This window comes from Caenorhabditis remanei, chromosome V (genome assembly GCF_010183535.1).
Source record: "Caenorhabditis remanei strain PX506 chromosome V, whole genome shotgun sequence".
Taxonomy (NCBI): Eukaryota; Metazoa; Nematoda; class Chromadorea; order Rhabditida; family Rhabditidae; genus Caenorhabditis; species Caenorhabditis remanei.
The window spans coordinates 21,943,451-21,970,674 of NC_071332.1; the positions used below are offsets into that span (position 1 = coordinate 21,943,451).

The 27,224-nt window shown below is 39.4% G+C and overlaps 3 protein-coding genes across 3 annotated transcripts; 1 reads left to right on the plus strand and 2 right to left on the minus strand.

Annotated features, from left to right (window-relative positions):
- Window positions 1-27: 27 nt before the first annotated feature.
- GCK72_021926 (uncharacterized protein) lies at window positions 28-2,696 on the plus strand (the record flags this gene model as incomplete). Its single annotated transcript, XM_053734575.1, has 2 exons — window positions 28-98; window positions 2,498-2,696. 2 exons carry the CDS (start codon window positions 28-30, stop codon window positions 2,694-2,696), a joined length of 270 nt encoding a protein of 89 aa, XP_053583488.1.
- A 9,865-nt stretch (window positions 2,697-12,561) lies between these two features.
- Window positions 12,562-13,662, minus strand: GCK72_021927 (uncharacterized protein; the record flags this gene model as incomplete). The annotated part of the gene is made up of 4 exons (XM_053734576.1): window positions 12,562-12,711; window positions 12,758-13,205; window positions 13,260-13,495; window positions 13,573-13,662. The coding sequence occupies 4 exons, from the start codon at window positions 13,660-13,662 to the stop codon at window positions 12,562-12,564; spliced, it is 924 nt and encodes a 307-aa protein (XP_053583489.1).
- Window positions 13,663-14,201: 539 nt separating this feature from the next.
- GCK72_021928 (uncharacterized protein) lies at window positions 14,202-18,078 on the minus strand (the record flags this gene model as incomplete). Its single annotated transcript, XM_003105190.2, has 7 exons — window positions 14,202-14,349; window positions 14,875-15,104; window positions 15,150-15,452; window positions 15,500-15,910; window positions 15,961-16,106; window positions 17,097-17,258; window positions 17,958-18,078. 7 exons carry the CDS (start codon window positions 18,076-18,078, stop codon window positions 14,202-14,204), a joined length of 1,521 nt encoding a protein of 506 aa, XP_003105238.2.
- Between the last annotated feature and the right edge of the window lie 9,146 nt (window positions 18,079-27,224).

Below are 27,224 nucleotides of genomic sequence, written 5' to 3' on the forward strand. Positions count from 1 at the left end.
ATTGAACACGCTCGAAGTCTCCAGATGATGTGCACACTGGCACAAATCCTCCACGAATTGAAGACGTCGATGCAGAAGAACGACGACGCTCACATTCGGTACGTGGCGCGCGGGTCGTTGGCACAGACTCCTCGGTTGTTGTAGCGGTGGTGGTAGATTCAGTGGTGGTCTGACGACGTTGAGTTGTAGTGGAAGTTGTTGTTGGAGCTTGAGTGGTGGTGGAAGTGGTTGATGACATGCGGGTGGTGGTGACCTCTTCGGTAGTCGTCGTTGGCTCCTGAGTAGTTGTGGTGACTTCTTCAGTGGTGGTGGTGGCTTCCTCAGTCGCCGTTGTTGGCTCCTCTGTAGTGGTGGTGGTGGGTTCCTCGGTAGTGGTGGTAGCTGCCTCAGTTGTGGTTGTAACCTGTACAGTGGTAGTTGTGGTCTCTGATTGAGCTGTGGTAGAAGTGGTTATTGGTTGTTGGTTGGTGCCCAAATCGTGCTCATTGAAGTTAAATGGTTGCTCATCAACTTGCTCCGCTGGCTCGGTAGCTCGGTTTCCCTCCTCATGGAATTCAAATGGTTGAGGATCTTCTGTAGTAGTGGTCTGAGTGGTGGTAGGAGTCTCAGTGGTTCTAATAGTAGTTGTTGGGTAGGTGTAAGTGCTAGTAGTGGTCTCTGAAGTGGTTGTGGTAACTGGGAGAGTGTAGACATTCGGTGGGGTCTCTGGTGGTGTCTGCTTAGTACCAGGTGGACCATAGTTCAACGTGCTGGTGGCATAAAACTCGACTCTCTTGACTTCCTTCGCCAAGATTTCCTGAACAGGTTATTAGTGAGCGAAACAGTCAAACCAGTGAGAATATTCATGCAAGATCATGCTTGTGAGATAGTGGGAGACGACTTACCTTTTGATAGTCCTCGGTTGTGCTCTTTGGCACTCCCAAGTTAGCTGGGGCGTTACTGATGCAAGCGTCCTCACACTCTTCCTTATACCGGTAGAGGTTTGGTTCAGATGGGTCCGTGGCGCAGTGTCCATATGGATAACTGACACATTCTCCGTTCCTCAAATAGTATCTCAGCACAAATTGTGATCTCTTCGGTGTCTCCCCGTTTTGTGATGGGCACCGCCCGCGGAATGGTTGTCGTTTGCACGGATCGACGGCTTCTAAAGTGTAAAATTATTATAGATGCCAAAAAGTGCTGAAAATTGATTACCTGTGGCCACCACTAAGGCAGCTAGGAGCAATACGCACAGGCGCATTGCTTGTCGTGTAGGTTCGTGCCTGAAATGATATATTGATAAGAAGTCCGATTACAGATTACAGAAAAGAGGAAAAAGTAAGATGTAAGCAATTGAGTGAGCGTGTCCAAGTAGGACACATTGGACACAGTCTCCCGGAAAACTACTACTAAGAAGCGTGAATGTTTCTTTTGAGAGGAGACATGAGGTCATCTCCCCGCAGTGAAAGTAGGCCGAGTAAATAAAGTGTGAAAGTGAGATGGGGGGAGTATCCTTCTCTCTCCTCTTCCATCTATCGGAATGTGGCTTTTGTTGTGAACTTTATAAGCACACCACCACTACGGAGAGATGATTCACATCTAGCAAGTTTTTCATCGTTCTACTGGGCTGGGCACGTCTTCGGGAATCTTGGGGATTGTGGCGGAGAAGTAGGAGGGGGGGGGGGGCGATGATGATGATGGGTGGGATTGGAAAAACGGATGATGATGATGATGAAGCCGAAATGATGAGATGTATAGTTAATTGGTGGATTTGTGAAGGGGAGGTGATTGGATGGACACTGCTAGTTTTTAGGGGAGAGATAAAGCGATCGCGGGAATTGAGGGGGATAATGATAGCTATATGAGGGCTAACATAGGTTTAGACGGAAAATATTCTAAATTTTGGTCCTTTCGAATAGCAAGGTATACTGTCAAGATGAAAATTTTAAACTTTGAGAATTAAGTTTAGCCGTTTCGGTCTATGTCAAGCTAGGTTAACTTTAAAGTTTTGTTTTAAAATTAAAGATTTTGGACTCTAGATTCCTATTTTTGTAGTTTACTACTTTGAGCCCTCTCTGAACGCACAAAACGTCGTAAAACGTAACATCTTTAGCAAACAGATCAGACTATGAAGTTGTAACTTTCTAGAATGACGAAAAAAGCTAAACTACAAAAATTGAGAGCCAGATTATCTTAAATCAAAGAACGTAACATAGGGCAGGGCGTAATATAGTGGCGAGTTTGAAAAATACTATTTGAATAACCATTATTCAAGCTCGAAAATGCAAAAGTCAAATATGTTTCTAAAAAACTATTACAGAATCCCAATACATTCTTTAAAGACAAAAACTGTAATTCGATTGTGAGACTGAAATTTTTCTACGAATGGTAAATATCCAGTTTTCGCTAAGAACGAATAACGGATTACTGTAAACCTGATAGTTTTGCTCATAACAACAAAATTCACATTTTTTCACAAAATTCACAAAATCTCACACTCAAAACTACTAAATTCCAGGAATTTCAAAAATCTTTTCGAAATCAAAAGCGTCGAAATGAACAATACGAACAACACAACTACTAATAATAATAATGGCGCGAAAAGAAGATTCCCGGTCATCGGGATGGCCGGAATGTACGGTCGGGATAAGAGAAAGATATGCATCTCTCCAAAAGTATCCGACCTTGGACAACAGTTACTCCCCGTGGAATCCTAACACACAGACGAGAGTAGGTTATCTTTTCTCTGGAATCTTTGACAAAATATCTAGGTTATTGTAATTTATCGTCTTCGCCTTCCTTTTCGAGACATATTGTTGTATGAACGAGGGAAGAAGACAAGAGGAGACATATTACATTTGTGTAATAAGCGAGGCGAGGCGCGAAAGTTAACGGATTTCTATGGAAGAGAGGGGGAGTGTAGAATAATAATAACTTTCGCTGGTATTTTAGAAAGAAAGAAGTGGCAAGTAGTTAGCTAGTCGGGATAGTAGTGGTCAAGGAGATCCTGGACGGGTTTGACGGTTTTTTTGTGGAGGGGGATAGGTTAGGGTATAAGGAATGGAGACGTAGAGGCATAAGGAAATGTTTTGCTATCATAGTAAAATGTGATAATTATTATAATTTTATAAATACTTACTTTTTCATATTGTAATATTGACAGGTAGCTCAATGATTGTTGGCTAACGATATTTTTCGTACATTGAAATGTCTTTGTGTCTGTTTGTCCGGATGTCCACGTTTATGGAAACACGGAATAAGAAATGTCTGCTTTTACGTTTTTTCAGGTAATAAAAACTATCAAAATTAAGTTTAAGTGGATAATTAGGTCTTGAGGTCGAAAATGATTTTTTAAAAAGATATTATTGGGAGCAAACTTTTTTTTTAAGTTTCAGAACGGGATCATAGGAAATTAAGAAATCGAGGTAGGTAATTACAGTATTTGATTAAAACTATCAGGTAACATTAAAAAGTTAGTCTAGGCCTAGGTTTGAAAGCCTGAGGTGTAAAATTTCAGGTTTCGACAATATCGAAGGATCATCAGAATATATTCAATACATAAAACAATATGAGATAAGCTCAAGATGAACGCCTGATAAATTACAAATGCAGGACCCCATATCACAGTGGAAAAGGTCAGCCATCACTACTCAATTCTAAAATAATCAAAAAGATCGCGAATGAAAATGAAAATAAATGAAGAGGGGGCCGCAATGATAGGAGGTCATCATCGAATCCCAAAAGATACGGAGCGTGTCAGTACCAGGGAGGGGGCTGGGCCAACCAGCAACAACTGATAGCAAACGAAGACGAAAATCCACAAGAAGTGAAAAGATATCTAAAGAAGTGAAGAAAAACGAGTGAAGGAAGAAAAGAAGGAAAGCGAAAAAAGGAGGACATCATGTCCCTTCCAATTTAGGCCAACCCTCTCTCAAAAGGATCGGGTAAAGAGATATGGTGTGGTGTGGTGACCGATCCGTGTCACTAGTACCAAATCGAAAGGATACAGGCAGAGAGCGAGAAGGGATAAGAAATTCCTGATGGGGGTAGTGAAAACGAGAAGGAAGGAAGAGAGTGCAGTCTGTGTTGCGCAAGGTTGATGGGGTCATTCATTCGGACTATGAAAAATGGATGGGCGAAATGAAACTAGATCATGTTTGGGTTTCCAATTTTTGTGAAGGATGATGATAAACTGTTTGAGTGGGTGATAATGAGGATAGTTGGGTTTTGGAGGTCAGAATAGGGTTAACATTTTGGTAGTTGGTGGTTCCAAAAGGAGCGATAGTGGAAATCTAAAGTATTTAACAAGAAAATTGTAAACTTTCGAGAGTTTGACAGATCAAATATTACCTCTCGACCTGACGGACAGACGAGCTGATATTCAAGGAATACTCGTTACTTGAAACCAATGTGCCTCAGAACGTAAGAAACCGGACATCCGGACGCTTAGACCCTGAATCAGACTTTCAGTCCTGGCTATGAGAGCGAGCCGCCTTAAATTTTGCTATTTCTGATATCTGAGCAGACATTTGGACAATCCTAAGCATGCATAGTCATCTAGGAATTTACAAAGTTCTGCAATCTACAGTAACCTAAACTCTATAGTATCGTTCAGCTAGCAAACCACTTGCCACAAATTCACGAAATGCCAAGTTTTTCCCGAAATAGCCTTTCTCCGCCGATTTACCGGAACGATTCATTCAATTCCCTCTCTCCCAAGCCACTTTGCCATCCCCCCTCTCTCTTCCATAACTATACAACCCATCTCCCCCTCTCAATTCTTCAATCCAAACAATTTTGCCAATTCATTCCAAAACCGTCATAAAGGATTCCCGAGATAAGCCATAAACTTTTTTCGTTCATATTTCATGGCTTCAGCTATTTGATGAGAAAGTGTTAGAATGAAAAAGGGACCGCCTAAAAAGTGGATGGTCAATCGAAAGTGTGTTTCACACCTCCGAGAAAAGAAAACAACCATGAAATTGTTCCGGTTTCTCCATAGAAGAAGAAGACACATTGAGGTGTCATAAAACGAGCGACACGATCCAAGCGGAGGGAGAAGGATTTGGCTCATTTAGCTTTAGCCTCCCTACTCCTCAAAGCAGGTCATACAACTTTCAAATTCTTCTGGATAAGAGAAGCATCTCGAGGGAGAGAAGATGCTAATGTGATAAGGGTGGTCCTACTACTCTTGGCAACAATTAAGAATGGAGGAATGGATAAAAAACTGCCTTCGGGTCAGTTGATTGAATTATAATTATCCATTCCCTCCGCAGACCTCCCTTGTTTTATGTTGTTAGCTTGAAGGAGAGGGAAGGAGGAGTGGCGGGGATTAAAAATGGAATATTTTTGAATTGAGCGAGAATGTAAAAAGATATGGTGTTTGTTGAAAGCTATGCTACTGCAATTTTTGATTCCTACGGGCCCTGTTTCGAAACATCCAGAATTATAATCAAAACATTTTTGGATGGTTTTTAATTGACCTTTTTCTGAATATTCAATTATAAATTACTTCAAGACTCGAAATAATTTTTAAACGTTTGCACCAGTTTTCATAATTTATAACTCACGGATGCCATAGATTCACTGACAGTTTAAGATTTTTGTGATTTCAGTTAAATATGTCTTGATTTTTTGTTTTATAGTTGACAATTTTATTTTATGAGCTTTACATCTAACAAGCTGAGATCATGAAAAAATCTATTATTAAGATTGTGTGGTCCGAATTTCTAAAGAGATAAAATAGCATGTGATACCGTGGTGAGGTTTTGGTACTCTCCTATTTTAGTTTTTTAGTTTTCTCTTTGCCGCAGTTAACTTATAATCTAGACAATTTCAAATTTGATCATCGGTGAAAATATTAATAGTCTGAAAAATGTGTTGATTCTCATACTAGCACTTAAAAAAGGCAAACTATCATGATCATGACAAATCTTATGGCAAAATGAAATTTTACGAAATCTCCCAGTTTTCTAATCCTAACTGGATTATTATCCAGACAGTGTCTGGTCTGACTCATTCAAAAATTGCCCTTCGAAATCATCTGCGTCTCCTCGAAAATATCTCACTTTCTTCATATATTTCGAATAAAAGAATGACACAACAATTCGGTGTCAGTAGGTGAAGGACTTTTTGTCTTTTCCCCTTCATTTTCATCTCATTTTCCTACTTCTTCTTTTCCCGAAACGAAAACTGTCTTATGTCTTGTCTCTCTCTCTCTGTCAGGAGGCAAGACGCAAAAGTTGTCTGTGTTTGGACATTAGATGAATCCGAAAAACGAAATTCCTTCTACTCCAAGGATGACCCAGTTGATTTGACGGGAAGGGGTTGAAGGAAAAAAGAGGGGTGAAGACGGTTATCTTGTCAAACAATCAGTAGGTTTTATTTGGAACACAGATACAACCAAAACCAATGGAATTTTTGTGTTTATCGGGGAAAAGGGGAGAAGATAAGGTTGTAAAATTGTTACCGCCCGAAAAGTACACTTGATCTTCATTGGTCTAGATAGATACGGCCGAGATGTCTGGAACCGCACGGTTTTAAGGAAAAGGCTGGGGGAAGTTAAGAGGGATTCTGTGAGGTTTCGGGGTATCTAAGTTTCTAAAACTTCAATTTTGTCCTAGCGGCTGGAAAATTTATACATGTATCACTTAACCATCGCGCTCCTTTTTTGTAGTTGACAACTTTCTGGTAGTGGCTTTTACAAATTAGTGTTTTCTTTTTCAGTCGTAAAGTGAAGCGGATCGAGAGGAAACCAACCGTCGTGAAGGATGAGGAATGGTCGATTGCGAGATGCGGCTCGGAAAGCAAAGCGGAAAGCGATGAGTTGGTTCGTTCGGGATATACTATTGAATGCTTGTCGAAAACACAGTCCGTTGCCCCTCAACTCTCCCGCAACAGAGCAGTCCACTATTTCCCATGCCCTTTTTTAAGACAAGATGACCTAGATAGACACTTTCCTATTGTCACATTCCTGTCAACACAAACCACCTGCTCACTTATCTCCACCGTAAATCAATTTTATGTTGTTCCATATTAGACCAACAGATGGCGGTTTTCTTTCTAGACCCCTCTCACTGTCCCCCAGTCTTATTGATTTTCTTGGCTCACATCAGTTGTCCACTATCTCTCCGTACTGGATGGTGACTCATCTATTTTCTCTTTTTTGCTCATCTTTGAAATATCCCTATAACCATGATTCATCTTGCGCTTATATTCCCTATTTGCTCACTAAGTTTACAAATTAGTGTTTTCTTTTTCAGTCGTGAATTGAAGCGGATCGAGATGATACCAACGGTCGTGAAGGAGGAGGAGTGGTCGATTGCGAGATGTGGTTCGCAAAGCGGAAAGCGGTGAGTTGGCTCGTTCGGGATTCACTATTGAATGCTTGTCAAAAACTTTTTTCACTTTTCGAATTAGTTCTCACTGAATAGGTTGGTAATGTTCAGTAAAGATAGGTTATTTGACAGATGCTGGTGGGTCGGGTCCTTTGGGATTTACCATAGCTGAAGTTGGATGCTTGTCAAAAACTTTTTTCACTTTTAGAATTAGTTCTCACAGAATAGGTTGTTAATGTTCAGTAAAGATAGGTTATTTGACAGATGCTGGTGGGTCGGGTCCTTCGGGATTTACCATAGCTGAAGTTGGATGCTTGTCAAAAACTTTTTTCACTTTTCGAATTAGTTCTCACTGAATAGGTTGGTAATGTTCAGTAAAGATAGGTTATATGGCGGATGCTGGTGGGTCGGGTCCTTTGGGATTTACCATAGCTGAAGTTGGATGCTTGTCGAAAACTTTTTTTACTTTTCGAATTAGTTCTCACTGAATAGGTTGGTAATGTTCAGTAAAGATAGGTTATTTGACAGATGCTGGTGGGTCGGGTCCTTCGGGATTTACCATAGCTGAAGTTGGATGCTTGTCGAAAACTTTTTTCACTTTTAGAATTAGTTCTCACTGAATAGGTTGGTAATGTTCAGTAAAGATAGGTTATTTGGCGGATGCTGGTGGGTCGGGTCCTTTGGGATTTACCATAGCTGAAGTTGGATGCTTGTCAAAAACTTTTTTCACTTTTAGAATTAGTTCTCACAGTGTAGGTTGGTAATGTTCAGTAAAGATAGGTTATTTGACAGATGCTGGTGGGTCGGGTCCTTCGGGATTTACCATAGCTGAAGTTGGATGCTTGTCAAAAACTTTTTTTACTTTTCGAATTAGTTCTCACTGAATAGGTTGGTAATGTTCAGTAAAGATAGGTTATTTGACAGATGCTGGTGGGTCGGGTCCTTCGGGATTTACCATAGCTGAAGTTGGATGCTTGTCAAAAACTTTTTTTACTTTTCGAATTAGTTCTCACTGAATAGGTTGGTAATGTTCAGTAAAGATAGGTTATTTGACAGATGCTGGTGGGTCGGGTCCTTCGGGATTTACCATAGCTGAAGTTGGATGCTTGTCGAAAACTTTTTTCACTTTTAGAATTAGTTCTCACTGAATAGGTTGGTAATGTTCAGTAAAGATAGGTTATTTGACAGATGCTGGTGGGTCGGGTCCTTCGGGATTTACCATAGCTGAAGTTGGATGTTTGTCAAAAACTTTTTTCACTTTTCGAATTAGTTCTCATTGAATAGGTTGGTAATGTTCAGTAAAGATAGGTTATTTGGCGGATGCTGGTGGGTCGGGTCCTTCGGGATTTACCATAGCTGAAGTTGGATGCTCGTCGAAAACTTTTTTCACTTTTAGAATTAGTTCTCATTGAATAGGTTGGTAATGTTCAGTAAAGATAGGTTATTTGGCGGATGCTGGTGGGTCGGGTCCTTCGGGATTTACCATAGCTGAAGTTGGATGTTTGTCAAAAACTTTTTTCACTTTTAGAATTAGTTCTCACTGAATAGGTTGGTAATGTTCAGTAAAGATAGGTTATATGGCGGATGCTGGTGGGTCGGGTCCTTCGGGATTTACCATAGCTGAAGTTGGATGCTCGTCGAAAACTTTTTTCACTTTTAGAATTAGTTCTCATTGAATAGGTTGGTAATGTTCAGTAAAGATAGGTTATTTGGCGGATGCTGGTGGGTCGGGTCCTTCGGGATTTACCATAGCTGAAGTTGGATGCTTGTCGAAAACTTTTTTCACTTTTAGAATTAGTTCTCACTGAATAGGTTGGTAATGTTCAGTAAAGATAGGTTATTTGACGGATGCTGGTGGGTCGGGTCCTTCGGGATTTACCATAGCTGAAGTTGGATGTTTGTCAAAAACTTTTTTCACTTTTAGAATTAGTTCTCACTGAATAGGTTGGTAATGTTCAGTAAAGATAGGTTATTTGACAGATGCTGGTGGGTCGGGTCCTTCGGGATTTACCATAGCTGAAGTTGGATGTTTGTCAAAAACTTTTTTCACTTTTAGAATTAGTTCTCACTGAATAGGTTGGTAATGTTCAGTAAAGATAGGTTATTTGGCGGATGCTGGTGGGTCGGGTCCTTCGGGATTTACCATAGCTGAAGTTGGATGCTTGTCGAAAACTTTTTTCACTTTTAGAATTAGTTCTCATTGAATAGGTTGGTAATGTTCAGTAAAGATAGGTTATTTGGCGGATGCTGGTGGGTCGGGTCCTTCGGGATTTACCATAGCTGAAGTTGGATGCTTGTCGAAAACTTTTTTCACTTTTAGAATTAGTTCTCACTGAATAGGTTGGTAATGTTCAGTAAAGATAGGTTATTTGACAGATGCTGGTGGGTCGGGTCCTTCGGGATTTACCATAGCTGAAGTTGGATGCTTGTCGAAAACTTTTTTCACTTTTAGAATTAGTTCTCATTGAATAGGTTGGTAATGTTCAGTAAAGATAGGTTATTTGGCGGATGCTGGTGGGTCGGGTCCTTCGGGATTTACCATAGCTGAAGTTGGATGCTTGTCGAAAACTTTTTTCACTTTTAGAATTAGTTCTCACTGAATAGGTTGGTAATGTTCAGTAAAGATAGGTTATTTGACAGATGCTGGTGGGTCGGGTCCTTCGGGATTTACCATAGCTGAAGTTGGATGCTTGTCGAAAACTTTTTTCACTTTTAGAATTAGTTCTCACTGAATAGGTTGGTAATGTTCAGTAAAGATAGGTTATTTGACGGATGCTGGTGGGTCGGGTCCTTCGGGATTTACCATAGCTGAAGTTGGATGTTTGTCAAAAACTTTTTTCACTTTTAGAATTAGTTCTCACTGAATAGGTTGGTAATGTTCAGTAAAGATAGGTTATTTGGCGGATGCTGGTGGGTCGGGTCCTTCGGGATTTACCATAGCTGAAGTTGGATGCTTGTCGAAAACTTTTTTCACTTTTAGAATTAGTTCTCACTGAATAGGTTGGTAATGTTCAGTAAAGATAGGTTATTTGACAGATGCTGGTGGGTCGGGTCCTTCGGGATTTACCATAGCTGAAGTTGGATGCTTGTCGAAAACTTTTTTCACTTTTAGAATTAGTTCTCACAGAATAGGTTGGTAATGTTCAGTAAAGATAGGTTATTTGACAGATGCTGGTGGGTCGGGTCCTTCGGGATTTACCATAGCTGAAGTTGGATGCTTGTCGAAAACTTTTTTCACTTTTAGAATTAGTTCTCACTGAATAGGTTGGTAATGTTCAGTAAAGATAGGTTATATGGCGGATGCTGGTGGGTCGGGTCCTTCGGGATTTACCATAGCTGAAGTTGGATGTTTGTCGAAAACTTTTTTCACTTTTAGAATTAGTTCTCACAGAATAGGTTGGTAATGTTCAGTAAAGATAGGTTATTTGACAGATGCTGGTGGGTCGGGTCCTTCGGGATTTACCATAGCTGAAGTTGGATGCTTGTCGAAAACTTTTTTCACTTTTAGAATTAGTTCTCACAGAATAGGTTGGTAATGTTCAGTAAAGATAGGTTATTTGACAGATGCTGGTGAGTCGGGTCCTTCGGGATTTACCATAGCTGAAGTTGGATGCTTGTCGAAAACTTTTTTCACTTTTAGAATTAGTTCTCACTGAATAGGTTGGTAATGTTCAGTAAAGATAGGTTATTTGACAGATGCTGGTGGGTCGGGTCCTTCGGGATTTACCATAGCTGAAGTTGGATGCTTGTCAAAAACTTTTTTCACTTTTAGAATTAGTTCTCACAGAATAGGTTGGTAATGTTCAGTAAAGATAGGTTATTTGACAGATGCTGGTGGGTCGGGTCCTTCGGGATTTACCATAGCTGAAGTTGGATGCTTGTCAAAAACTTTTTTCACTTTTAGAATTAGTTCTCACAGAATAGGTTGGTAATGTTCAGTAAAGATAGGTTATTTGACAGATGCTGGTGGGTCGGGTCCTTCGGGATTTACCATAGCTGAAGTTGGATGCTTGTCGAAAACTTTTTTCACTTTTAGAATTAGTTCTCACTGAATAGGTTGGTAATGTTCAGTAAAGATAGGTTATTTGACAGATGCTGGTGGGTCGGGTCCTTCGGGATTTACCATAGCTGAAGTTGGATGCTTGTCAAAAACTTTTTTCACTTTTAGAATTAGTTCTCACAGAATAGGTTGGTAATGTTCAGTAAAGATAGGTTATTTGACAGATGCTGGTGGGTCGGGTCCTTCGGGATTTACCATAGCTGAAGTTGGATGCTTGTCAAAAACTTTTTTCACTTTTAGAATTAGTTCTCACAGAATAGGTTGGTAATGTTCAGTAAAGATAGGTTATTTGACAGATGCTGGTGGGTCGGGTCCTTCGGGATTTACCATAGCTGAAGTTGGATGCTTGTCAAAAACTTTTTTCACTTTTAGAATTAGTTCTCACAGAATAGGTTGGTAATGTTCAGTAAAGATAGGTTATTTGACAGATGCTGGTGGGTCGGGTCCTTCGGGATTTACCATAGCTGAAGTTGGATGCTTGTCGAAGACTGCTCACGTTTAGGATTGGTTTAGAACTCAGACGGAAGTGAACTTTGTCTTATCGTGATGATTGAACCACACAAGGATTCTGACGAAAACACCACTCAAGTTCAATCAAGCTTGTGTGTTCTGCGAGGGAAGCCAAATGTCGGATCGCTGCTTCAATGTCCCAGAATATAAGGACAGAAAGAAGAAGCTGATGAAGGGCCGCCTTTGCATCTAATGTCTGCTCCCACACAAAGAAGACACCCCATGCACTTGCAGCAAGAAGTGCCACTATTGCTGGAAGAAGACGCATCACATCTCGATGTGTCCAGAAAACATCGAGATCAAATAGGAAGAGTCAGTTGGACAATCAAACATTTTGTCCGTGTATCTACTTTTTTAGGGGGGGGGGGCTGTTGAAACAAGGATTTCGAAACTTCTGAGAATACCTGAGGTAAGGCTATTGAATCTGTCTAAACGATTCATGAAACACTTAGATGTGAGCAGCGCAGAAGGTGCGGTTTTTTTAAAAAGTTTGAGACCCTAGAAGCTTACTGCCACTTGCCTGAATAGAGCTACAAAATTGAAAGCAAGATTAAAATCGATTTAAAGTCAAAAAATTTATTCAAGCTAAAAAAAATGCATAATACACAAATTTTTATACAAATGGTTATTTCCGGTCACTCCGGAAGTCCATCCTTTTTCTCCTCCTCCACTCATTTAGCATCTCCAAAAATCGCCAAGTGGTACTCCATCGCCCGTCACTTTCTTCATCTCCGAATCGTATTCAAACACAAGAGATTGCGTGAAGACGTTGGCATGACCACGTGAGTTCCATATGGAGATGCCACGGACACGGTCGGGAAGATTCTGGAAAAGTTATGAAATTAATAAGATAAAACCATGCAGTTCTTACCTCAAAATAGCTATCGGTTCTTCCTGTCATCAAAGATTTGTTCCAGTATTCATCGTAGAGTGCAAACTTTCCACCGTTCGACAACAAGACCTGATGCTTATTATGCCACCTGATTGCAGCATCCGGAGTGAACGCCACCGAGGATGGCAACTCTTTTGGAAACACTGATTGCAATTTCCAGTCACCCGAGGACTCCTTGTATCCATACACACTTCTCTCGGAAATTAACCACAAAATCTCTCGTTCTGGATCGAAAAGTGCTCCGTTCACTTCATGTGGACCATCAGGGAATTCTTCGGAAATTGGTTTACGCTCCCTGATTCTATTGTTGGATAATATATAAACAGTTGACTCGAAAAATGCGTAATCATAGTCTGGACCGAATGTGTAAGCGTCGATTCGATTGGGGCACCCAGAAGAAGAGCTACGGTCGGATGAGGGGAGTCTTCTGAAGATTTGAACTTTAAATAAAATAAAATAAACTAAAATCAGCAAAACCCACTTTGTCGCAGCAGTAAACCTTGGATTCATTGTGCTCGTCATTCCACGGACATCAACAGTGCCTCGAGGACGGTCTAAACCAATTCCACCGACGCTCAGTATAGGCAATTCAGTAGTGGTCGCTCGGTTTCTCTTTGTAGTCGTAGTACTCGGATCATTGAATGGGATCACGATTTCCCCGGTTTCTTGATTGTCATCTGTGTGGGGAACGGCTATTTCTGAGCCAAGGGAGATTTTCTGGAAAATGATCAGTTCTGGAGTGCAAAAATACAGAAAGACCCGTGTTTCACAAAAAAATTAAACTAAAAACTTACCGGTCCTACTGTTGTCTTTGATCCACCGAATCCAAATAGTGCATCTGCTCCACCAGCACATAATAAAAACAGAAATAAGAGCGATTTCATAATTGAAAATATAAAAAAATTCTGAACCAAACAAACAAGTCTCTACTTCAAATACCGATTTCTTATCAAAGTTTCTATCAGAAGGCGTTGATTTGTTTCTTTTTCTATCAATTTTTAATCAACACTTGTTATCATTTGTGTGATGTGATTGAGAGAATTCGTCAATTTCATCTTTTCGTCTGAATCGATTTCCGATTCATGAGTCATAAGGAAATAGAGAACTTATGATATTTCAAGGACATTCATTTTAAAAAAATACTTTAATTTTCTTGTTTTTTTGTGTCATTCGTCTCATGAGGTCCGTTTATTAAAATATTTATTCAAAAAGAGTCACTGGGATTAACAGAAAGTCTCAAGTAGACAGTATGACTATATATCACAGAATCTATTAGGGTTTCCCCTTAGAAAAAAGTTTTTAAAAAGAAGAAAAATGCAATCGGCAATATCAAATAGCACCAAAGAATCAAAGAGGAGTCATTATCATTTTGTAAAATGCAATGAAATTGCAAAACCCGTCGTAGAGCTCAAGAAAAGTCAAATTATAAAAGGTAGATCATCAGGAGGATTGTGGAGAAAACTGTGGTTGTCAGGAGGCGGTTGGAGCCACTGTGTTGGAGTTCTTCGAGGAGGAAGTCCATCGCGGAGTCTCCTTTCTTGGAGACCACCACGTTGCGCAGGTGGCGATTTCTGAAATAAGAATGCTTGTTGGTTATATTTTCATATTTATCTATATACAGTACCGGCCAAAAAGATATCTTATTTATTTTAACTTTTTCAGTTAAAAATACCCAGCTTTGAGAGTGTGTCATGGTAATACTAACTGTCTCACAAAATAAATGTTTATGGGATCAAACAGACCAAAAGTGGAACTGCATTTTTGTAGTTGACAACTTTTCTGTACGGACGCACTCTAGCAAGTTACATCTCGAAAAAGTTATTTCTCCCTCAAATCGACTCATTTCAGTACAAAATAGTGAGATTTTTGAGCTGTTGACTTAAAATAACCATAACTCTTTAGGGAGTGCCCGTACAAAAAGTTGTCAACTAGAAAAATTGAGTTCTATTCTTGATCTGTATGATTCATTAAAAACCTACTGGATGTGACTATCAGAATTACCATGACAAAAAACGGTTTGTACATATCTTTTTGCACGGTACTGTATATATTTTTCCAAGCAAAGTCTCAAAACCTAATTCCTTCTAAAAACTCACTTCTGGAAAGGCGTATCCAACTCAATGGACACCGTTCTTCTCTTCCTTGCCTTCTGATCTCCACACTCTGTCGTCCATGCATCTAACTTCACCCTCCATCCCAAATCAGTGACTTCAAATCCGTAACAAGGACTTTCTGGTAGCTGACCAATAGACTTTGTCTCATAGTACGGTAGATTCTTAAGTTCTCCATTTGTGATCTTTATTTTTCCATCGAATCCAATAAATACCTAAATATTTAAGAATAAAGTTTTAGTCAGAAATCATAAACATACCTCCAATGAGTTCTTAATCTTTGGCGAGTCAATATCCTGCACCTTATCCATCAGATAAATCGACACGCCACTATTCTCATCTAGATCCACATTTTCCATTCCTTTCTTTGGTAGGAAGTGCACCTTCCCACTGATTTTTTGCTCTGAAGGGAACATTGGAGGTGGAATTTTAGAGAGGAGCAGAGCGGTTGGCTCTCCAAGGAATGCAGGTCCCTTTTCGGATCTGACTACAGTAGACAATTGGGAGCCAGAAGATGTGAACTCAACAGCTTGCCAGTCTGCCAGAGAGAATGTTGGTGGGGTCTGAAAACAAAAATTTCTGAGTAGAGTTCTGAAATTCGAGTGGCTACCACAATAGGATCGTTAGACTCAGTCTGCAAGATTTTTCTGTGCTTCGGGTCCAAATCGTAGAGAATTCGATTCTTGGTAGTAGACCTTCTCAGCTCAATGATTGGAGTCCAGTTTGTTACATGATCATCCGCATCACTCCACAGCAACAAACTAATCGACTGATCCATACCGAGCAACCAGAGGAGTTGCTCTTTCGAGTGAGCCGCCACAGACAACCGGACGGATAGCATAACTGGCTGATCGAGCCGACTAATATACTCCAGAATATGGAACAACTGTCGCCAAGACAACTTCTTGAATTTGGGGTGCAGGTGACTAAAGTTAGACTGCTTGGTCCATCCCAAAGAAAGAGTTGCGTCCGGGAACAAGTCTTTTGCCTTCTCGACAAAAGTCGATGGGTCCACTTCCATCTGAAAAGGCGAAAATAGGGGAAATCATGAATGAGAAAAGTTCGACCCACCTCTACACTTCTTGGCGACCGGAATACATTTGCATGGAGTATAACCGGGTACTGGAGTACCGGAGATGTTGGATCAGCCTGGCTAGCGTAGAGGTCCTGAAGCACTGGACGGACGACTTCATTGGAGCGAAAGTTGATTTTGATGGCTGAAATTTATTTGTTGAAATCCCCTTTTTCTTTTCTTCCCTATATTTATGCACCTGTCACCAGTCGAGTGGTCCCCCCTCATCATAAATCACCACCAGAGCAACAACACTAGAAAAAGGTGTGTAAAGTTTTGGACTTGGCGACAGTTGACATACAAAAACACATAAAATGTGTACGGATGGGTGTCGATAATCTATGCGGAGAGCGTGACAGGTGTATCGGGGAGATGCTCAAGATTTGGAACTTGGTCAAAAGTAGGTCAAAATTGACAGAAAACTATCTGTTGAAAAGAATCCCATTCTAGGATTCAAGATAAGTTACAATTTTTGACCGAAATATCGCTAAAATAGAAAAAAAAATCGAAGACGCGTTAAAGGTGCGCCAGAGGCTTTAATCATGAGTTTTCGGTGGGAAAAATAAAAAAAATATAGTTTTTCTACGCTTTTCCTGGTGCGCATTTGAAGCGTCTTCGATTTTTTCTATTTCCGCGATATTTCGGTCGAAAAATTAAGAAATGTCATTTATTCAGAAAGAGTCAAGTTAAAATCGGATTTTCGAAAAAATTTCCAGCTCAAAACTTCACAAAACGCGTCGAAGGCGCGCCAGATAGCTCAAAATTGAAATTTCTTGCTGAAAATATCGCAAAACCGTGGCTGACCCCTGGTCCCCCTCTCTCCTCCAACAATTCAAACTTTTTTGTGTGTACACAAAAACATTCCGAAGACCGGTTGTCATTGAGACAGGTTAGACATGATGGATTACTGTAGGTCGGGAGGGCGGTGGACCCCAAAGTAGTATTATGTTTCGTATCATCTGATCATAGGTTGTTAAGGATTGATGGGTTGGAGAGGAGGTAATTGGAGGAAGAATGTGGAAACAATTAGTTTTAGTCAATTGAGACGGAAACATTTTTGTTGGAAGAGTGGTTTTTGGTCTTTGAAGTGAAGAAGTTAGCCAGAAGGACACTTTTACAAAAGAAAAAATCCAACCTTTATGCATAGTGGCCACTTCTCTTAGCCATTCCTTGAAAGTAATCCTATCAGCAATCTTCGTGTCCGCCTTCATTACTGGAACCGCCCGATGACGTGGACGACGATGGGCTTGCATAAAGACATCACCTTCGATCATCATGGATTTGTTGAGGAAGGGTTCTGCAAACAGTTCAGATGAAAATATATAGAGTAAAGTGCAAAAATATATGGTCTTTGGCCGTTTTCAGTTGAAATTGTCTAATTTTGAGAGTGTGCCACACTCAGGAGGTTTTTAATGAATTATACAGATAAAAAATAGAATTTCATTTTTGTAGTTGACAACTTTTTAGTGCAGGCACTCTCTAAAAAGTTATGGTCATTTTAAGACGACAGCTAAAAAATCGCACAATTTTGCACTGAAATTGGTAAATTTGAGAGAGAAATTACTTTGTCGATATTTAACTTGCTAGGGAGTGTTTGTACAAAAAAGTTGTCAACTTCAAAAATGAAGCTCTACATTTGATCTGTAGGACCCAATAAAAACCTACTAGGTGTGACAATCAGAATTACCATGACACAATCTCAAAGTTAGACAACTTCAACTGAAAACGGCCAAAATTTTTATATTTTCCCATGGCACTGTGCTGCTGTCTCAAATTCGGTATCCCCTTACCCCACCTAATTATTTTTCCCTGCTCACCCCGGATTACCATCTCTCTTCTAAAAACACTTGCCGCCAGACGGTTTCCTCATTAGCCCGTCCTCTAACCGTACCTAACCTAATTTCCGCCCTCTTACCCCCCTTGATACACCCTTCCGACAAAAGAGTTACGCAATCACTGCTTCTCAATGCTCAATGCGTAGCCACCCATGCTTTACCATGTAGCTGATCCACGAGATCCGGCCAGCTGTTCACTCCGTGCGCCACTCGAACATTCAACCCATCACCTTTCGTCTCGTTCTTCCAGAAGTCCACCACCGACATTCGAGTGGCACGCATTTCGCGGCCATAGTCTGGAAGAATTAAAGTTAATTGAATTTTTTGTGCCTAACCTGCCTAGCCTAAACCTAAAAACCAGTAATAGAGGTGCACCCACTAGCAAAAGTTTGGAACATCATAACTCAGCTGTCTTCAAAGATTTGAAAATTGTTTCAACTGATGAAATATTCTATAAATAATACGCTATATTTTGTTAGTTAACTACTTTCAGATATTTCTTCTGGGAACCGAGGTATAGCGCAGCGAACAGGTGCCTCTATAACAGGTCTTACGGCATGCAGTTCACAGTCCTCTTTGGTCCTTTTTTCCCTAACAGATAATTTTTTAAACAGGTTTTCAATCAGAATCCCCATGACTCGAAACTTCCCCACCAAGGCTAATCTAATTCCCCAAATGTTTCTCCTTTCCTGCTCCTATCATCCTATTTGTGTCAATTGGATCAAAATTTCTTCCTCTGAGCTGAGATTTATAAGGAAAGGCAAACAAAGATCCGTTCCCTTTTCTCCAAACTGAGGGTCACTAATTGTTTCATTCAGTTCTCCCACACAAAGCAATGATGAGGAGGATGATGAGAGCTCATTTAGTGCATTTAGGGAAGGATTAAGTATGAGGAGTGAAATTTGAGATTTTTGGAGTTTCTGGATAATGAAGTAATGAAGTTCAGTTTTAGGCGGCTTCTCTCTCAGATTTACCCCATTTTTTCAAATTGTCACAACGACTACAACATTTTTGATATCTAAGCCATAACTCAACCCCATTGGGACCAATTTGACTCATTCCTAGACCCTCCTTCATATTTTTCCACTTGAAACCTCCTTCTATGCTCAACTGACTATGAAACTATATAGTCATAGACCATATGGACATGGACCTTATGGTCAAAGAGGGGGGATCACTAATTAGTGCTCATTAGTAATAAAAGGACAAAATACCTCGACATAATGTTGGGGAGACGGTGATGGACAGGAAGAGGAGAGATGGAAACCAAGATGACTTCATTTTCGATTCATTTTTTTTTCGATGGAGAGATGAACTGATTGGAGGTAGTCTGAAAATTTAGAGAATTGATTGAGAATCGGTGTCACAATGGGAAAGGGTTAAAAAAACCTTACAAAAATTAAAAATCTAGTCAAAATTCTGTCAAAAACTAGCGGAAAATAGTCAAAAATAGGTCACGATCGTCAAAAAACGCATGAAATTAATAGATTTGAGGGAGATAATGAGGAAAGCGACGGGTGGTAGGTAGATATCGGGAACCGATGGGAGAAAATGATGAATCCGTTAAAAATAGGTGAAAAAGTTTTTTAAAGGAACATGGTTTTAAGGAAAAATCTGATTAAAATGAGCAATCGCTGGTAATTTTATGAATTAAATGACTGCAGGGATTGAAAAAATTGATTGAAGACTGTTCAGAATGCTAGGAAATGTGAATAAATACCGATTTGATAACAGATTTACTGGAAATTTGAAAAAAAAACCGTTTGGAGCAAAACTTATGAAGCACTGAAAAGACTTTTCTATTTTGAGAAAAATCCAATCTACGTTCTTTCAAAATCTCAAAAATTTCAATTTCCATTCGCCTAAAACCATCACCATAAATCTTCCTTCCTTCCAAAAATTGAAAAATATTTTAATGGAATTTTCAACGCTCCACCACTCGAAAAATGATAAACGGAGGTTTTATGCAAATCCGAAAAACCACCAAAAGAATAGACTTTTTACGTTTCTCTTCTCTTTTTTGCCCTCTTTTTCTCTTTTTTTTGGCGCCCAGGGAGAGCAATAAAAAAGGGATAGCAGTGAAAAAACCGAAAATCTCAAAATTTCGAGATAGTGTAATGACAGAGGGATCATTTATATGGGGGTAGTAATTATGGAAGATTTGCATACATAAAAAGGAAGTGTGGGTGTTCTTCTATTCTTCTTCACGACCCCCGACATAAAGAAGCCGAGAAGAGGAAATGGAGGAGGAGAGAGGGGTCACCCCTTTGGTAGAAAGATATCGGGTGGGGAAGGGAGAGGGGTCCCTATATTTTTGGAGCTTAGACACGCCCACTTTTTAATGGCGGATAAACTTTGATGATGGATCAGAGAATTGAGTAGAGATGTGTTCGAGTCAAAGTTCAACATAGGGAATCAGAAAACTAAAAAATCTAGATAGTTTTACGTATGAAAGTAGGAACTCGATCTGTGTCGCGCGCTTTTGACGCGTTTCAGCAGTTTCAAACAATTTCTTGAAATGAAGCTAGCAAAAAGGGCAGCTGAAACCTCAAAAACGGCTGAAACCTCAAAAATAGGCTAAATATTAGCCGAAATCTGAGAAAACCGTCTAAAAAAGTTGCAGTTTCGACTCAGGAAATCACTTGGGAAATTGGCGCACCTTTGACTCTCTAGATACGAAAGGTTTGTAATGATAAGGTAGAATCAAGCAAAATTATTTATTTAAAACTCTGTTCAAGCAATAGAAACTAGAGTTGGATAAGTTTTATATTATAAAAAACATTTCAAAAATGCCAAAATGTCCACAAAACTGACAAAAAATATCTACAAAATCCCAAGAATCTCATTTTAACAAAATTTGACAGCATCCAAAAATCTTGCAACTTTTCTCCAATTCTTTCGTGACAGATTCTCATAGCCTTCAATTTTCGTTCGTCTTTTCCTTTTTTCTCCTTCTCCTTCTCCTCCTAAATACCCCCTAATTAAACTAGGCGCGAAATAGATCAGATCCTCCCTTAGACATTTTTTGTTGTGGTTTTCTGTTCTAGCCGGGTGTAGTAATTACTTATTCTTCAACTCAAAAAATGTGGGAGAAAAAAGGGGGAACGGAGAGCGAAAAAAAGGGGGGAAAGGAGCAGTGAAGTGTGAAATTTAGAAAAATTTTTAGGGAAATCTGACACTTTAGGAACTGCAACTGCAGAGTCAAAAATTGGGATTGGCATTCTAGAATGGTCTAGGTAGTTTTGAGAGCGGCCTAGTTGAGTCTGAATCTGAAAAGTCTTGAAATCTGAAAAGTCAAAAAAAAGACCAGCGGTCGAGCTCCGGTTGCACTGAACAAAAAAACAGCTAAGCCTTTGTAAAAAATAAGCCAAAGAAAAAAATTATAGGGGTCCTCCTCACCAAAAAAGGGGATGTGTATACACGGATGAGAGCGCTTTTCTATCGGGGCCCCTCCCCGACCAAAACGGGAAAGGTAGTAATCAAATCACGTCGGTGCTGAATGGGGACAAGAAATGGGATTTTGAGGATAGATTTTACATGAATAAAGACTCAAGATTCGAAGGAGAAAAAACATGAAATTGGACAAGTTGTATAGTTGAGGGTAATTGGCGATCGGGTATGTTTGGAGAGTCCTGAAATGGCGTAAAATGTTTAAACGTATTGATATTGTGTTGGAAATGATTTTGGCTACATTTTTATAGTTTACAACTTTTTGATAGAGCTGATAATTTCTGAGGTTCAGTACAGAAAGAAAGCTTACTTGCAAACCGGGTCTAAACGAGCCAACACGGGCCGGCCCGCAACTTGCTTAAATCGTAGTATTGAGAACTGAAAAATATACCAAACTGTAGATCTCGGCGAGTTCTATGTCACTGGCCTTCTGCGGGTTGTCTAATTTCTAAAATTACCTAACACCGATACAAGATTTTATATCTATGCTATGAGACTTTCAAACCTAAAGAAAGTCAAATTAGACGCTTCCAAAGGAAAGAATGTTGCCAATCAAAAAGGCGCGAAAGAACCCATAAAAACGGTATTCCTCTCCCCTTAATATGACCTTTTTCTCAGAACGGTGCGAGAAATACATTTTATGACATCCATCTTATCGTCCTCTTTCTACCGCAGCAGATATTAGGCTGGTATTGTTTCTATACCCGCATGGATACAAAACCCATGCGGTTACAGTTTACACCACATTTTATTGCCACCCGGTAAAGTCTTTGTGGTTTACCGCAAACATTTTCATGCATGGTAAGAAGGATTAGGCCAAGAAAGACTAAATTAGAAAAAAAATCTGAAAAAATAAGCGGGGCACCGAAATTTTTGGTCAGTCAACCCACCCATCACCTAGCAGCAGTGTCGTAATTTACCTAGAAAAGAAAAAAGGCGAACCATTAGATTTTATTACGCAATTGGCTAGGCATTTCCTCTCTTTTTGATGTCATCGTTTGTCTCTATACACTACTTGAGTGGTACTGTTTTCACTTTTTTTGGGTGTTGGAAATGAAGGAAAATGTAAACAGGTAATTTAGGTAATTTAGTATTATTAGAAGGAATTTCGGGAATTAGTTTGAATTTTTTTTTAGAAAATTAGAAAATATTGGGTTTGACTAAAGAAGTGTTTTCACAATTTTATATATACAAGGTCAGCACAGCACCTAATGACTTTCACTAACTACCTTCTATAATAAAATCCCAAAATCCCACCGAATTAAATGAAATTATGCAAATCGGAAGCGATTAGTCGCGCCTCTTTCATAAACACCGCAAAAAAGCAAAAAAGGGGAAAACTTGATTTTTCTCGAAATTTCTTCTTTTTTCATCCGTCTCAATCACAAATTTCTTGATTAATCGATTTTGAAATGTTTGTATACAGAGATAAGGGAGAGAAGATGAAACAGTTCGGAAAGAGAAGGATAATGATGATATTATTAATGATAATCGGGGAAGAGTAAAAGATATGAGGGAGGGATATATGGGCTATGAAATATCACTTTGACAGTTTGGTGTATAATATATGTTAACGGTACTTCTTAGAAAAACAACTTAAGTTTAAATCAGTCAGCATTGTTGAAAATAGCCACAGAGCATAGTATTGATAATCTGTTTCAAGAAGGTAAAAAAGGCTCTAGTGGGCGGAGCTAAAACTCATATCCCATGCATTTTCAGCTAGGTATTGCAATTCGAGGTGGTGACGAAAAAAAACAAGCGGCAGTTTTATAAAAAGGGTTTCTGGATTTTGAATCCCTTTGGACCAAATTTCACAAATGATAAAATGGTCACTAAAATGTTATTTTAGAGCGAAAATAGGTATATACTAATAGAAAAAAAAAACGGATTTTCTAACGGTATAAAAATCTCGCCGGTGCGATTAAAACATGTAAAGTTATGTTGGAAACCATTTTGACAGAAAACTCTAATTTAAACTGGAAAAACTAACATTTTCAAAATTCCCTTTTCCTTCTCACTAACTTCTCATAACTATGTTTTTCCAACGTACATAAACTTCTATGGATAACATCAGTTAGTTTATGTTGTTGTCACAACACAACAGCCGTATCTTGATCTAAGACTAGAAATTACAGCCAGAATAGGCTCCGCCCACTTTTCTGACACTTGGAACAAAGGAGTAGTATGACCTTTAACCGAGAAGTGACAATTTGAAAAAGCGGGATTTTCATTCAATCAATTCTTGATAAAGATTTCAAAAAGCTCCATGCTAACACCAAACAGTTCCGAACTACAAAATCAAAGATCTAGATCACAAGCATTAATTAAAGTTTAGACATTTTAATTTTCCGGGATACCATGCACTCCTCGATTACTTCCTTGTGACCAATGTTTTTCTCAATTCTTAACAAAAAGATAACTATCTTTCTCCCACCGTACCAGACCATGGCCATCCTACAAAAAAAATTACCTTGACAAGGTCAACACAAAAAAACTAAGCCAAATAAGTGGAGAGAATCGAAAAGGGGAGAAGAAGAAAGACGGCGACGACGTGTGTTCAGAAGTTCTCTCCCATTTTCTCTCTCATTTCTTCTACTCTTTTTCCTTCTCAAGTCAGCAGCAATCATCAAATTAATCGAATGTGAACGGTATCAGTGATATAGTGATAACGGTAGAGTGAGAGGTGCAGAGAAGTCAGATGGGGGAGTAGCGGTTGTGAAGAAAAGGTACCAAAAAAAAAGACTGAACCTGTTCTAAACCCGATGATTTGTGTTGAAAAGGGCACAAATTTAGTAAAACAGTTATCACAGGGTGTGTGGAAACCTAAAATTCAACAAAACGGTGCAAAAAGGCAGGTGCAAATAATAGATATTACGTGCATGATGGTCCTGAGGGCTATGGGAAAAGGGGGAAATAATAATTGTCATGGATTTGAGAGGAGGTAGCATGAGGAGTCAACATTTGACATGATGACATGGATAGGCTTACGGATAGGATGAAGGAGGGCAGGTGGTCCGAAGAAGGAGGTGATGTGGGTACATAAACGGAGGTGTATGGGAGAATGGATTCAGATTGTCATGGAATGGTCAAGGCTAGTCTGAAATGGCCTGAACGTCTAAAAATTAACATAGTTGCAAATTTCTCTCAATAATTCTAGAAAAATCTGAAGTGAAATTGGTTAAGTGATATGGACAAGAAATTGACCGATTTGGTTTTACTGTCGAGACATGTATAACTAGAACGGAAATTTTGCGCTAATTTCAAATCTTTTTTCTGTTTTTGCAGAACAATCTAGTGAAAAAAGTTATTCGTGTTTTGTCAGTTAGTGAAGTCAGATTAGGTAGACCTAGATCTGATTTAAAGTCTCTTCTTACCAGATATCCCGGCGTTTCTTGAAATGAACAGAAAAATTGAATAATTTACTAAAACTTAGGTCAGAATGGGTTGAAATGACCCTAGGGTAATCTGAAATTGGCCTAATACATAATATGGAAAAAAAAGGATTGTGAACACATCCTAGGCTTCACTAGCACCTTCTTAAGGCTCTAGGCTTACTTATGTCTAACAAATAACTAGATATAGCCAGAAATCCCGACCTCCCTTGAAAGAAACAAAATAAACAAAATAGTCTCATAATTTACTGCTAGGCGTTGAACCGTGTCGATATTCACAAAAAGTTGAAAAGTCAAAAAAAAATCCCTCGATTACGCATAATTTTTTACCTTTCTCTACCGTTTTTCTGACCGCTAACTAGTTTTTATACCTCCGCTACCGTGGGGATAAAGTCAATTCTAAATGCCCACTCCCGCTAAACACTCTCAAATTGAAACTGAATAAAAAATGAAGTGTGTCTTTAGGAAAAGTGTAGAAGACAGAAAAAGTTCCACGAATACATTTGGTTTCTGTTCCCCTATATACACTACCAATACAAATTGACAGGAGGCTTTTTTCAAGTGGCGAGAACAGAATGCTGGAGAAGTTGAAAAGAGAGACACGTGTCAAGAACATAATCGTCCCGTCCCGTCGTTTTTTTTTAGTATCGAGTGTCGTTCCCAAGGCACAGAAGTTGTTAGAAAAATGGACGGGGAGGAGAGAGGAGATGTGTCATTTTGACGAGGTGTCGAAATCCGGGAAAAGCTCCGGGAGGATTTTGATAGGCGGTGTTGAGAGGAAATCTGGAAGTAAAATAATGTAAGAAAAAGGAAAAAAAAATACAAAATGACTATCTGACAAGGGAATTCTTCGGAGACGTGGCTTTCAAACAATCTATAAGTTTGGACATAGGTACTTTCGACTACGGGGTGTCCATTTCTGCAGTCAAAACCCGCTAAATGTCTCTGCGAGCCGAGATATGAGCTCTCAAACTTTCCGAATGATTAATTTTTTTTTCATCATAACTATATGGAAAGTTTGAGAGCTCATAAATCGGCACGCAGAGAGAGTTAGCCGGTTTTGATAGCAGAAATGGACTTCCCGTAGTCGAATAACAAAATTTAAAGATAGTTTAAAAGTCGAGTCACCAAAGGCTTCCCTTTTCAGCAAGTCTCGAAACCGGAAAATCAAAAAAGGTAGCTGTAAAGATCTTAAAATAGCCAAGATAGTGTCAGAGAGACTAAACTACACTTCACTCTTTGCCCTAACCAGTCCTTAAACATTGTGGTCTTTTCCAGAACTTCATTGTTTATATTTTCGACCACCACTACTATAAACAGTGTGTGTGTTCCATGGACCTAAAAAGGGTGTAAAAAGGGCTTATCGCGGGGTTTATAAGGCGAATTCGACGTAAACATTTTGAAAACACTAATTTTTAGAATGAGACTGGGGGGAAGAACATAAATTTTCAATTAGCAGAAGGAAAGGAACAAGTAATAATGATGATGATGATAAAGAAAAAGAAAGGGGGAACCAGTTAAGTGATATAAATGGGTCGCAGAATATGCTAATTAGGGGGCAGCTAGAAAAAGGGGTCAGGGGTGAGCTACAGTACCCTGCAAAAATAGGAATTTTGACCGTTTTCAGTTGAAGTTGTCCAACTTTGAGAGTGTGTCAGGGTAATTCTTATTGCCACACCTAGTAGGTTTTTAATGATTTTTGCAGAACAAAGGTAGAACTACATTTTTGTAGTTGACAACTTTTTTGTACGGACACTCCCTACAGAGTTATGGTCATTTTAAGACGACAGCTCAAAAATAGTCCTATTTTGCACTGAAATTTGTCAATTTAAGTCTAAAAACTTCAATAAAGGCCTAGATGTAACAGGCCTGTGACCCCGTTCCAATAGCCACTCCACTTTGAAACCTTATGAATTTCCAATTAGCCGCTTGCTTCTCGTAGTACAAAATGTGCCATCAAAATTTTAATGGGTGTCCCCCATTTTCTCGCGGGAAAATGAGTATGGCGATATTTGGTATTTGTATGTGTGTGTGAATTGCGACAGCTGTCTACCACTACTCCCGCACCCATATTTATGAATACTTACACCGTTAGCGAGGGGATAGGTCAGATCTGTCAGAAACTATTGGTTTGGGGACATCCGGATTGATAGACATACCTGAGGATATCCAAAGAACCTAGGTTTCTGGACATTCGGATTCTCGGACACATGGACACCCTAATCCCCCAAATGACTCTCCTCCTCCCCAAATAAATCAAATAATGACCCCCCTTAAGTGAAATTGATATGTTGGTTCAAATAACCACTTGAATGTGTGCTCTCCTCCATACAGATTAGATTATATGTGCACAATCTTGGCATTTTTTGGGTGTTAGGGGGTCAACAGGCAATTAGTCAAGTGGTTTTTAAAGGGAAAAGAAAAATGTTGGGCAATTTTATTTTTTGAAAAAAGCATGAAGAGGGTACTGTAATGTATTTGAAATTTTCCGCTTTCAAAATGAATATAAAATTGGAGAAGCGTGACTTGTCTGGGATCAGCCCTCTCCTCTCCATGGCCTTCATCCTTCATCACTGAATTAACATA